The sequence below is a fragment of the Andrographis paniculata genome, unplaced genomic scaffold, assembly GCF_009805555.1.
Source record: "Andrographis paniculata isolate CXL003 unplaced genomic scaffold, ASM980555v1 Contig82END, whole genome shotgun sequence".
NCBI lineage: Eukaryota > Viridiplantae > Streptophyta > Magnoliopsida > Lamiales > Acanthaceae > Andrographis > Andrographis paniculata.
This window is the reverse complement of record NW_026137620.1, coordinates 3,974,127-3,989,079: the sequence shown is the minus strand read 5'-3', so window position 1 is coordinate 3,989,079 and position 14,953 is coordinate 3,974,127. Positions and strand designations below refer to the sequence as shown.

General features: G+C 32.2%; 1 protein-coding gene across 1 annotated transcript; it reads right to left on the bottom strand.

Moving 5' to 3' along the window:
- Positions 1-6,826: 6,826 nt before the first annotated feature.
- Positions 6,827-7,891, bottom strand: LOC127241356 (uncharacterized). The gene has a single exon (XM_051260366.1). The coding sequence runs from the start codon at positions 7,889-7,891 to the stop codon at positions 6,827-6,829; it is 1,065 nt and encodes a 354-aa protein (XP_051116323.1).
- Between the last annotated feature and the right edge of the window lie 7,062 nt (positions 7,892-14,953).

The following is a 14,953-nucleotide window of genomic DNA, read 5'->3' as shown; positions in this document are numbered from 1 at the left end:
TGATTATTTGTCTAATACATTATAGGTGTTTCCCTCGGAATCGAACCTGATTTCGGATATAATCTTTTTGTGTTGACATATGAAGATTTAATTTTAGGATTTTCAGGAGTTTCGGGAATTCTTATTCTATATTATTCTCTACTTGTTGTTTATTTTTATTTTCTATAGTGCTTGTGGGTTGCCTGGCGTTTCAGGAATTCAAACATTTCTCTTGTCATTTAGTGGAATTGCCGGTGGTTCCTGTGGGTTCGGACCTGTAGGAATTTTTCTCTTAATATTGTCGAGTAGTATTGCTGGTGGTTGTTGTGGATTCGGCCCTGTAGGAATTCTTCTTTTGATATTGTCAAATGGTATTGTATGTGGTGATTCCAGTGGTTTCTCTGGATTCGGACCGGTAGGAATTCGTCTCTTAATATTGTCAAATGGTATTGCATGTGGTGATTCTGGTGGTTTTTCTGGGTTCGGACCTGTAGGAACTCTTCTCTTAATAACATCAGTTAAAAAAGATGAAGTAAAATAAAAAGCATTTGCAGGTGCAATTAAAAGATAAATAAAGATAAGGATGTAGGCATAAGATGAGAATGCCATATTATAAATTAATATTTTTGTTGAGTTAATTATATTTAATTGAGAATTAGAAACTCTTTATATAGACTATTTCGAGAAAATTTAATAGAAGATTATGTTATTGTTACTAATGAAATAGCCCTTTTAAGAATAAATCTATAATAAAAATATGGTAAGTCTATTAATTAATATTTCATATTACAAGAATCAAGAATACAAAATATAATTTTATTTAAATTTTAATACATGATTGTATATAACTGACTTTTTAAAAAAATAAATTTACAAAATAATATTTTAATGTTTGGTTGGGATTTGTATTTGAATAGAAATTTTTTTGAATTAAAATAGTTATTTTATATGATATAAATATGGGGTAAATTATTTTTTAGTCTCGTAATTGATCCATTTATCATTTTAGTCTAATAACTGAATTTGTATTAAAATAATCTCGTAAGTGGATTTCCTTTTGCACATTTGGTCTCTTAGCACCGGATATGTCTGCATGGTATGTTGAAAGACACGTGTCCGCCGCCGCCAAATAAACGCCACCTGCCGGACAAGTGAAATATTAACCTTTTTGGAAAAAGTTGTTTTCTAATCTTGTAACTGACCATTTTTATAATTTTAGTTCTGTAATTGGAATCAGTGTAAAAATTGTCGCATTTGATTATTTTTTTTTCTGCACACTTGGTCCCATGGCGCTGGAGATATGCACGTGACATACGTGTGGCACGCCGGAACATACATGTCCGCTAGGTAGGCGGTGGACATGTGGATTTGTTTTTTATTTTTTATAATTTGGACAATACTAAAAATTAAAAAAAAAAAAAAAATCTACGTGTCCGCCCAGTGACGCCAACCTGACCGACATGTGTGCTCTGGCGGTATACACATTCATCACATAAAATATGGGTTTTTTTTTTATGTCGTGAAAACCTGCAGCCGCTACTCGAAAGTACACACTGGATTCATGACCTCATAGTCACGCGTCCAACCCCACACCACAAGACCATCCTTTACGGGACAGAATGGGTTTGTTGATAAATCTTTTCTTTATCTATATTTTAAAATTTATAAATTTAAAATGATACTCTTTTCGTTTACAAAAATTATGTTTGTTTGGTTAGGTATATTGGTATTAAAAATAATAATATTTTAACATAAATATGAGATAAATAAAAATAACATTGCATTATTTTTGTATTTACCGATAAAAAGTGATGAGATGGGATAGGTTTAAAAGAAAATTCAATTTATTTATTATTTATAACGATAGTAAAATTATTTATTATAACCGATAAAAAGTGATGAGATGGGATAGGTTTAAAGAAAGTGTCAATTTATTTATTATTTATAACGATAATAAAATTATTTATTATAAATAAATTATTTATAAATTTAATGTACAACTATAAAAATAATTATCGCATCAGTTTAGTGGATGAATGGACTATTTTATATAAATTGGTTTGTTTATTTTGATTAGAAAATAAATTTTATATATGATATTTTTTAATACAAAACAGTTATTAATCAAATATTGTGAAAACAATTTGTGTTTATTTTATGTTCAAGTAAATTGAACTAGAATATGTCGCAAATTAGTTTCGTAAATGGAAAATTTTCGCAATGTTCGCCGGAGATGCCGCGGACACATGGATTTTTTTAATTCTTTTTTTAAATTTTAATTTATTTATTTGTTTTTTTTGTAAAATTTAAAATTCAAAAAAATAAAAATCCACGTGTTCGCCAGGTGTCGCTGATCTGGCAGACAGACACGTGTCCTCCGACAAATCACATGAGTACCAGGTAGGCATCTCCGGCGCCGGATGACTAAAATTACGAAAATTTTCCACTTACAGGACTAATTTGCGACTAGGTCCAATTACAAGACCAAAAAAATCAATTTACCCTTGAATAAATTTCTTGTAATACCGACACTTAACATTTTACTTATCCCACTTTAATATTAAAATATTATTATTGTTAAATTTTAATTGCAAAAAAATTTATTTAATTTACGGGATGAAGAGTGTAATATCATATCCCATCAAATCTATGGCCACAATACCTAACAGATCAATGCATAGAAATAAGAGTATAAGGCAAAGATTTCTCTTGATTTGTTATAAAATATATCAAATATAACTATAGTTATAAGATATAATATATATTTATAACTTAGATATATATATATGTATAAGTGTGTATATAATATAGAGAGAGAGAGATAGAGATTGAGAGAGAGAGTTGAGAGCCGAGAGATAGGGTGAAAATGAAACAAAAATCAATCCTCTTATTTTATTAAATACATAGCCCTTTATATAGGCAATTAAGAAGAATGATTAATCATCCAATTTGCTACATAGCATTATTTTACAATGACACCTAGTTATGTAATCAAATGAGCCATAACACTCCCCCTTAGGTGTCATTTAACTACAATGAATACGCCTCGTTAAAACCTTACTAGGAAAAACCCAATGGGACAAAAATCCTACTTAAGAAAAAAGAGTACGTCATTCATGCATTAAGAATACTTCCCCTGATGTGGACATCACTTGAAATAACGCTCCCCCTGATGTGGACATCATTTGAAATCTTGCAACCGACGCATCCCAATGATCTTTACTAATTTCTCGAACGTTGCGGTCGGTAAAGCCTTGGTCAACAAGTCTGCTAAATTTTGGTCTGATCGAATCTGCTGTACATTTATTTCACCATTTTTCTGGAGATCATGAGTAAAGAAAAATTTTGGTGAAATATGTTTCGTTCTATCTCCTTTGATATATCCCTCTTTCAGTTGCGCTATACAAGCTGCATTATCTTCGTACAGAATAGTGGGAGGATTATCATTTTCAGATTTCAAACCACAATTCTGTAAAATGTGATGAATCATTGATCTTAGCCAAACACACTCTCTACTGGCTTCATGGATTGCTATTATTTCTGCATGATTTGAAGATGTGGCGGTTAATGTTTGTTTAGTGGATCTCCAAGATATCACTGTACCGCCACAAGTAAACATATGGCCAGTCTGAGATTTGGCTTTATGCGGATCAGAAAGATATCCAGCATCTGCATATCCAATCAATTCTTGTCGAGATCCTTTTGGATATAATAGACCAAGATCAATAGATCCTTGGAGATAACGAAAAATATGTTTGATTCCTTTCCAATGTCGTTGTGTTGGAATTGCACTAAATCTGGCTAATAAATTTACAGAAAATGCTATATCCGGTCTAGTACTGTTAGCCAGATACATTAGTGCACCAATAGCACTTAAATATGGTACTTCAGGACCAAGTGCTTCCTCATTCTCCTCTTTTGGTCTAAAAGGATCTTTAATTGGATCAAGAGTTCTAACGACCATTGGAGTACTTAATGAATGTGCTCTATCCATTGCAAATCGTTTCAATACCTTCTGGGTATATGCAGATTGATGTATCAAAATCCCATTTTCCAAATGTTCAATTTGTAGACCAAGACAAAATTTCGTTTTCCCGAAATCTTTAATTTCAAACTCCCTTTTCAAATATTCAATAGCTTCTTGGACCTCTTCAGGGGTTCCAATTAAATTCAAATCATCCACATAGACAGTTATTATTATAAAATTTCTCCCATAAAAATACACGGACAAATAGAATCATTGGCATATCCCTCTTTCAATAATGATTCACTGAGACGATTATACCACATGCGACCAGATTGTTTAAGCCCATACAAAGACTTTTGTAATTTAATAGAATAACATTCTTTTGGCTTTGATTTATATGCATCAGACATACTAAACCCTTCAGGGATTTTCATGTAAATATCACTATCTAACGAGCCATATAAATACGCAGTTACAACGTCCATCAGACGCATATCCAAATTTTCATGTACTGCCAAACTGACAAGATATCGAAATGTTATTCCATCCATTACTGGAGAATATGTTTCATTAAAATCAACTCCAGGTCTTTGTGAAAAACCTTGGGCAACAAGTCTTGCTTTATATCTGGCAATTTCATTATTTTCATTTCGCTTTCGAACAAATATCCATTTATAGCCAACAGGCTTAACACCTTCAGGTGTTTGAACAATTGGTCCAAAAACTTTTCGTTTTGCCAGTGAATTTAATTCAGACTGGATCGCATCTTTCCATTTTGGCCAATCTATTCTTTTCCGACATTCATCAACTGATCTAGGTTCTGGATCCTCCTCATTTTCCATTAGATCAAGTGCTACATTATATGCAAAAGCATTATCCATAATTGTATCACTTCGGTTCCAATGCTTTCCAGTAGTAACATAATTTATTGAATTTTCAATAATTTCATTCTCTTCAGACGAAATTCTATTAGAATTAACATCATCATCAAGTTTATCAGAATCAATTCCTCTAGAAATCTGATCAATGTTACTATCTGTTTCATGAGAGTTTTGATTAACATTCAAATCTTCAATCCTTTCATTTGTTCCTCTTTTCTTTCGAGGATTTTTATCTTTGGAACCTACAGGTCTGCCACGCTTTAAGCGTACATTTGATTCATTAGCACTTTGTATTTTGTCTTCAGGAATAACAATTTTAGCAGGTACATTTTCAGCAGCTATATAAGATCTAGTGACCCTGCTGGTGTCACAAAAAGCATCAGGCAACTGATTTGCTATTCGCTGCAAATGTAAAATTCTTTGTACCTCTAATTCACTTTGACTTGTACGAGGATCAAGAAAACTGAATGGTATTTTCCAAGTAATTTCCTTTTTCAGTTGATCAGTTTCTCCCCCTAATATCGGGAAATGTGACTCGTCAAAATGACAATCAGCAAAACGAGCCGTAAATGAATCACCAGTTAATGATTCAAGATATTTAATGATAGATGGTGATTCGTACCCGACATATATCCCCAATCTCCGTTGGGGGCCCATTTTTGTACGTTGGGGCGGTGTAATTGGCACATAAACCGCGCACCCAAAAGTTCTCAAATGTGAAATATTGGGCTTTTCTTTGTATACTAATTGTACTTGGAGAGTAGCTATGATAGCTTGTCGGTCTTAATTTTATCAGTGTTGCTGCATGCATAATTGCATATCCCCAAGCAGAGACAGGAAGTTTGGATTTCATTAGCATAGGTCTTGCAATTAATTGTAACCTTTTTATAAGTGATTCAGCTAGACCATTTTGAGTATGTACATGAGGTACAGGATGTTCAATGTCAATTCCAATAGACATGCAATAATCATCAAAAGTCTTAGATGAAAATTCACCAGCATTATCAAGACGAATTTTCTTTATTTGGTGATCTGGAAACTGAGCTCGTAATCTAATTATTTGAGCAAGCAACCTCGCAAATGCCAAATTGCGGGTAGATAATAAACACACATGCGACCATCTAGTAGATGCATCGATAAGTACCATAAAATATCGAAATGGTCCGCATGGTGGATCTACAGGTCCACATATATCACCCTGAATTCGTTCTAAAAATGAAGGGGATTCAGTTCCCACTTTTGGCGGTGATGGTCTAGTTATTAACTTCCCTTTTGAACAAGCAACACATATAAACTCATTTGTATTTGATATCCTTTGATTTTTCAAGTTATGGCCATTGGTATTTTCAATAATTCGTCTCATCATAGTATTACCAGGATGCCCAAACCGGTCATGCCAAATCACAAAATCTGTAGACTTTTGGTCTACCAGATATGTTTCAACCACATTAATCTTTGTGCAATATAATCCGGAAGACAATGAAGGTAATTTTTCTAATATATATTTATGTCCATCAATGAATTTTGTAATTAACAAAAATTCATTATTTGTCATACTTGATGTCTCAATATGATATCCATTTCTGCGAATATCATTAAAACTCAACAAATTTCTTTGAGATTTACTAGAATATAGTGCATTTTGGATATCAAGTTTTACTCCTTCGGGGAGAAATATTATCGCTCTTCCAGAGCCCTCAATTAACTTCGCACAACCACTTATGGTATTCACCTCAATTTTTCCCAACTTCAGGTTGGTGAAATATTTCTTATATTTCAAAATGGTGTGCGTTGATACACTATCAATGAGACATGAACTGTCTTCCATATTATTCATTATAACGTGCTCAGCATTCATATTTCTTCTTCTGGGAGAAATATAAGAATAAATATATCAAAATTTTGGAAAAAAAAATACATAGCTGTCATATCATTACAAAATGTCGGGAGCAAAAACTACATGTGTTACAAAAATATATATACACATATCTATATGCATTTATATCGCATCTCCGGGATTTTCATAGTACCCACCTTCAGGTTGTACTAGAAAATCAGATACATCTAATTGCGTATTATCATTACATTTATCACCCCCACTTCCACTGGCAACATTCTCTGAAAAATTAATTTCTGGGGGATTGACATTTTCCGGTGCTTGAACTTCTTCAGGCACTTTGTCTTTCTGTTTTAGGGAATTTTGGTACAGCTCAACAAAATAAGAATTGGAACGACAATTTCTGAACCAATGCCCTGCCATTCCGCAACGATAACACTTATCCTCGTTTTTCTTTGAACTCTGACCAATATCGTTCTGAGGCCGCTTCATAGGCCTATTTGATTCCTGCTCATCAAAATATCCCTGACGGTAATAAACAAACCTGCCACGACCTCGTCCACGGTCGGCTCCACGTCCACGACTCATTCCACGTCCACGACCAAATCCACGTCCACGACTAAATCCACGTCCACTGCCTTGTCCGCGACCTCGTCCGCGGTAGAATCTAGGCATATTATTTAAACACTGAATCGCATTCACTTCAGGGAATGGACTCGCACCAGTTGGCCTCGATTCGTGATTTTTTAACAATAATTCGTTATTCTGTTCAGCAACAAGTAGACAAGTAATAAGATCACAATATTTATTAAAACCCCTTTCTCGATATTGTTGCTGTAAAACTATATTAGAGGCATGAAACGTGGTAAATGTTTTTTCCAACATATCCCTATCAGAAATATTTTCTCCACAAAATCTTAATTGGGACGTGATTTTGAACATCATGGAATTATAATCAGCAACTGTTTTAAAATCTTGCAATCGCAAGTGTTGCCATGCATGTTTCGCTTTCGGTAATATAACAGATTTCAAGTGTCCAAATCGATCTTTCAAATTTGTCCATAATTCAAATGGATCTTTCACCATTAAATACTCCATTTTTAGGGCTTCGTCAATATGATGACGCAGAAAAATCATTGCCTTTGCACGTTCTTGATTTGTGCATTCATTTTTACTAATTATTGTTTTCGAAAGCCCCATGGATTCGAGATGCATTTCGATATCCATTACCCACGGCATATAATTATTTCCAGTAATTGCCAGTGGGGGAAATTCAAACTTTGCTATATTAGACATAATTAAAAGAAAATAAATACTTACCAGAATTTTCGCAACCTTCCGAGTAATATAACAAAAACAACAAAAAAATATATATATACGCTATCTTTATATGCACTTCCTCGGCAAAGCCTCGTGCTGATAACGTGTTATAAAATATATCAAATATAACTATAGTTATAAGATATAATATATATTTATAACTTAGATATATATATATGTATAAGTGTGTATATAATATAGAGAGAGAGAGATAGAGATTGAGAGAGAGAGTTGAGAGCCGAGAGATAGGGTGAAAATGAAACAAAAATCAATCCTCTTATTTTATTAAATACATAGCCCTTTATATAGGCAATTAAGAAGAATGATTAATCATCCAATTTGCTACATGGCATTATTTTACAATGACACCTAGTTATGTAATCAAATGAGTCATAACATGATTAACATTTTAATTTATTACTATTTTTTTGTGTGCGTATAAAAACATATCATTAAATAATAAAGATGTAACCATCCGTTCTTAGAGCAAATACCGTGTGACGTTATAGGCAACCTTCCATCTGAATGGAGGCTTTTTTCCTCGAACTTCATTAAATTTTGCTTACAGTGATTCAATTATGAAAATAAAACAATGGAGACTTCCCCATGCCTGGTGTAGCTGAGGCTATTTTAGGCCTTTCGCCTTCTCATCATTTTTACAATATATATTTTGGGTTTGTTCTGTTCAATGTTTTCTTTTAATTTGATGTAATTTTAATATATATTTTATTTTTTTACAAAAATCAACATTCAACGTAAAATATTATATTTTATATTACTGATACAATTTTCTATAGTCTATGTAAAATAATTTTCAAATTAAAACACTCAACAAACAAACCCCTTATTTCATGCCTCTTAAAATAACCATATGAATGAACATATCATTGACACATCACATATAGAAGGCTTTATTATTATTATTATTATTATTATTTAACCATTGACTTTACTCTCATCACTTCTAGCAACTCGATATTGTTCACTTTGGCCAAATTCTTTACGCATTTATTTTGACTTCGTCCAAAATTTCTCAAACTAATGGAGTTCATGTGTTACTTATAACGGTGTGAGGTTTTTTTTTAAAAAAAAAATTAATATAGAACTTGGATGTGCACCTCAACAACTTTCCCCTCAAACCAAGGACCACATAATCTATTACCTCCCCTTTAGCAATATTTTATTGATTTGCCCATCTTGTACCGCCTTTTTAGCAACAAAGGGATCCGTCGGCTTAGCACACCTATCGAGACCACCAACCGATCATCACAATGTCAGGATGAATTTTAACACAAGGCACCACCGCAGATTCCAATCACGAGATCCAACAAAGCTGTGATATCCCCGATGTAGGGCCAGTGCTAGGCCATCCGAGAGGAGCATAGATTAAGTGAATTGAATAAGCTACTCATGTCAACAATATATACATTTTTTTTCATGAGTCCACCTGAGAGAACTATAAAATTAAGTGTGTTTGTCCTAGGGTAATTTTATGATGAGGGATCCATTGGGCCAGTCTATTCCCGACATGCTCGGTCTACGTAGTTTGCAGGTCGGAGTGTTACAAAATGCTCTCCAAAACCAATGCATGATGCCAGTTATTAGGACAATACCAACTCAATATTAGTATAATAGTATCCACTTTAGACCGAGCTCGTATGGATTTTTTTTTAAAAAAAACTTTCTTTTAAAGGCCTCATACTAGTGGAATTCACGTGAAATATAAAGTGCGTATGACACTTCCCGTTTGATGTTTTTAAGCAAATACTGGGTAAACCCTAGGCCGTCGGGGGTTTGAATCCATGGCCTCATAGTCACAAGTCCACCCCCACACTACTAGGCCATCATTTACAGGACGTTAATCCACAATATCTTTTTAATAATATAGGTCATTGACCTCAACTAAACACATTCTCGACTCGCTTCATGAATAGTCAATACCTCGGCATGATTTGATGATGTGATAGTTATTGTTTATTTGATAGATCTTCAAGAGATTACAATATCACCATATGTAAATATACAACCGATTTTCAAATTTTCTTTGTGTGGGTCAATCAAATACCCAACATCCGTAAAGCCTAATAATTCATGTCGAAAATTTTTCGAATAAAATACACCAAGATCTCTTGTCCATTGGAGATACCGCAAAACATGTTTAACACTATCATAATGTCATTTAGTAGGGGATAAACTAAATCTGACCAGTAAATTGACTGCATCTGCAATATTTAATCTTGTGTTATTTGCTAGATATCTAAGTACACCTATTGCACTGAGATATAATACTTTAGAAGAAAATATCTCTTCATATTCTCCTTTGGGTCTAAATGCATTATTGTTAGGATCAAGTTACCTAACTATCATTAGGGTACTCAATGAATGCACTTTTATTCACATAAAATTATTTTAATACCTTATGGATATAAAATGTTTTAGTGGATAAATATTACATTTTGAATGTATTCAATTTGTAAAGTAAGGCAAAACATTTTGTTTCTAAAGTTCTTGATCTCAAATTCTTTTTTCAAATATTCTATAGCTGATTGAAGCTCTTTAGAAGTTCTAATAATATTGAGATTATCAACATATACTACAATAATCACAAATTTTGATTTTTTTTTTATGAGAATATATAGGCATATTGAGTCTTTACTGTAAGATTCTTTGGTTAAACACTTAGTGAAACGATTATTATACATGCATTCAGACTGTTTAAGTTTTGTACTTTAATAGAATAATATTCACTGGAATTTGAGTTGTATGCTTCAAGAATATCATATCCTTCAGAAATTTTTATATAAATAGTATTATTTTCCAGTGAGTCATACAAGTAAGCAGTGACTACCTCCATTATGCACATGTTAAGATTTTCATGCATTGCTAGGCTTACGACATATCTAAATGTGATAACATGCTAATTGGATAATATAATTTATCATAATCAATCCCAGGTCTTTATGAGAATCATTGGGCTACAAACCTTACTTTGTATCTGATAATTTTATTGTCTTTATTTCTTTTTGTCACAAATACCAATTTCCACCCAACTGGTTTAACACCTCATGATGTTTGAATTATAGGTGCAAAAATATTTCTTTCGGTCAGTTATTTCTTTTCTGACATTCATTAACTGATGTTGCTTTGGGATCCTCATCATTTTCTATCACATCGAGTGTCACATTATATTATATGCAAAAACATTATCAATAATTATTTCCTTTCAGTTCCAACTTTCCTTTATAATTGTGAAGTTAATTGAATTTTCAATAACTTTATTTTCAAGGTAAACTGTTTTTTTAGTCTAGTAACTAGACTCATTTATTATTTTAGTTCCGTAGCTGGAGGTTGTCTTAAAATAGTCCAGTAAGTAAAATTTTTTCTTAATTTAGTCCTCAATGCCTATGTGGCATCTGCGTGGCATGTTGACAGACATGTGTCGGCCAGATCAATGCCATGTGGCTGACACGTATTTGCCATATGGATAATTTTTATTTTTTAAAATGAATAAATAAATAAATAATAAAACAAAAAATAAAAAATATATAAAAATAATATTAAAAAAATTAAAAATTAAAAAAATTTAAAAATTATAAAAAAAAAATTATCCACATGTCCGTCAAGTTAGCTTTACGTGAGCACTACATGGATTATTTATATTTTTTATATTGAAAATAAAATATAAAATATAAAAAATATAATTAAAAATATACTAATATATAAATTATTAAAGGTCACGTGACGCTGACTTGACGGACATATAGATAACTTTTATTTATTATTTTATTTATCTTTACTTTTTAATTTTATTTTTAAAATTTTAAATTTTTAAAATTTATTTTTATTTTTTAAATTTTATATTTTAAAACTTTATTTTTATTTTTATATTTTTGTAATTTTTTTATTTAAAAAAAAACTAAAAATAAAAATAATATACGTGGTGGATACGTGTCAACCACATGGCGCTGATCTGGCTGACATGTGTGCGTCAGCATGTCATGGAGGTGCTACATAGACATTGAGGACTAAATTGCGAAATTTTTTTACTTACGGGACTATTTTAACACAACCTCTAGTTTACGAGACTAAAATGATAAAAAAGGTCTAGTTACGAGACTAAAAATCAGTTTACCTTTGTTTCTAAGGTAGACTCTTTAGGAGTATCATTTTCAAAGATTTGTTCCTTGTTGCTACAATTTATTTGAGAGATTGAATTATTAATCAATATCATTTTCTTCCAAAGTTATTTATTCTTGGAGCCCAACGGTCTTCCATGCTTCAAGCGTACAAAGAATTCATGACACTTTTCATTTGTCTTTCTGGGTCATTTATTTTCGTTGGTGCTTCGGTTGTAGGGATAAATGACCTAATGACTCTATTGCAGTCATACTTTCATCCAATAACTTATTTGCGATTTTTTTAAACTGTATAACTTTTTGTACTTTTAATTTACACTATCATGAACAAGTATCCAATAAATTCAAAGGTTTTTTTTTTTTTTTTCAAGAAATGTCCTTGTTTCAATTAATTTTATTCTTCCCCTAATGTCAAAAAATTTGTTTCATCAAAATAACATAGTTAGAATCGCGTAGTAAATAAATCACCTGTCAGTAGTATATCGGTTATGATTGAAGAGACTATTAAAAAGATAAATATCGATAAAGATAAAGATAAAGATAAATATAAAATATAAAATATAATAATAATTTAATAATATAATATTAATAGTAAATAATATAATACTTCCTCCGTCCCACATACCGTGTCTGCTACACTGTAGACACGGTATTTGAGGAGGGGTGTAATTAGTAGATAATTAAGAATGTATTAGTGAAAATAATTATCCTATAATATAAATAATTATAAATTAAGATTAAGATAACTAATTAGTTTAATTAAAATTTAAAAAAATAAAATTAAAAATTTTAAAATGAGATTGAAGTGTATAATCATTTTCCAAAAAAGGAAAGTGACATGGTACGTGGGACGTGGACATGGTATGTGGGACGGAGGGAGTAATAAATATGATAATGATGGCGAATGTGATGATAATAATAATAATATAATTATATATATTAGAAAGAGAAGTCAAAGAAAGCAAAAAAAACTCAGAATTCTAACAGAAGAAGAACCCAGGAAAGAAGAAGAAAAAAAGAAAAGCAAAGGAAAAAGAAAAAAAAAACAGGATTTAGCTGTCCGATTTAAATTTTGACTTCGGTACGATGTTCTTTGTTATGAGTAGGCTTTAATTATAACTTTTAATATAAATTTAGATATTGGTGTATTAAATTAGAAATCCTTCGAAAATTCATAACGAGCTATTTAGCTATTTAATCGAAGATTTTCTTTAGCTAATAGCCTATTCATAGCCCAAGCGTTATATTATAAGAATTTCGTATCGATCTAAGTCAAATTGAAAACGACAGTAATTGCATGTCGGGAGATTTAATTTCTTTAAGGATTTTTATTTAATAATCGGACGATCTAAATATTATGAGGTATAAGGGTTTTATAGTAAGAATATTGTATTCCACCAAATGAAAAATCTTGAAACCCAACGAGCTAGTTAGAGAAATTTGCTTTTGAATAAGCAAATAGCTCATGCTATTATGTTACTCTTATTTTGATTTGAGATTGATTGTTATTTTAGGTTGTTAATTCCGATTGTTAGAGGGGATTGTCCGGATAGTTGCTTGATGTTTTCTATTCACAAATAAGGTATGAACATAAATATCGTAAATCGAATAACTAGCAGACTGTGCCTAAAACGAATAAAAATTTGATTATATGTTCGATTGTGTGCTTAAATGTGAATTGTGACTGCATGTCTAATCGTGTGACTATATGTTTGATCAAGTGAGATACGTGATATGTGTGCCCACGTGTTTATGTGCTTTGTGATTATGTGGCATTGATTATCATTTAGCCGAGAGCAGGCTATCAATAGGACATTGATTATCGTTTAGCCAGGAGAGAGCTATCGATATGGCATTGATTATCGTTTAATCGGGAGTGGGCTATGAATATGACATTGAATATCGTTTAGACGGGAGTTGGCTAGCGGTATGACATTGATCATCCTTTAGCCGGGAGTGGGCTATCGATGTGGTATTGATTATCATTTAGCCGTGAGTGGGCTATCAAGATGACATTGATTATCATTTAGCCTGGAGTGAGCTATCGATATGGCATTGATCATCGTTTATCCGGGACTAGGCTATTGATGTTGCATTGATTATCGTTTAGCCGGGAGTGTGGTATCAATATGGCATTGATCATCGTTTATCGGAGAGTAGGCTATCGATGTGACATTCATTATCGTTTAGCTAGGAGTGGGCTATCGATATGGCATTTATTATCATTTAGACGAGAGTGGGCTATTGATATAGCTTTTATTATCGTTTAGCCGGGAGTGGGCTATCGATATGACATTGATCAATGTTTAGCTGGGAGTGGGCTATTGATGTGGCATTTTTTATCATCAAGCCGGAAGTGGGCTATCGATATGACATTGATCATCGTTTAGCTGGGAGTGGGCTATCAATGTGGCATTTATTATTGTTTAGCAAGAGTGGGTTATCTATATGAGAATTATTATCGTTTAGCCGAGAGTGGGCTATCGATATGGCTATTGATTATCGTTTAGCCGAGAGTGGACTATCGATGTGACATTGATTATGTTATAGCCAAGACTGAGCTTTTTATTATTATTATTATTATAATTTTTTTTATAAATGGATTAAGTTATATTTGTAAATTGCTTGTGTTAAGATGGGATGAATGGTTAGTACTCCCATGACTTTTTGGTTACGGTTGGTTGCGCCTTCTGTTTACATGTTTATTTCCATACTCAGCTATTGTTGTTGATGATATTACATTTTTCTCCCACATACTTCATAGCGGGACCTTCAGGTCGATAATTGGCATATCATTTGGGACAAGGTCTTTCTGCATGACAACATGTACGTT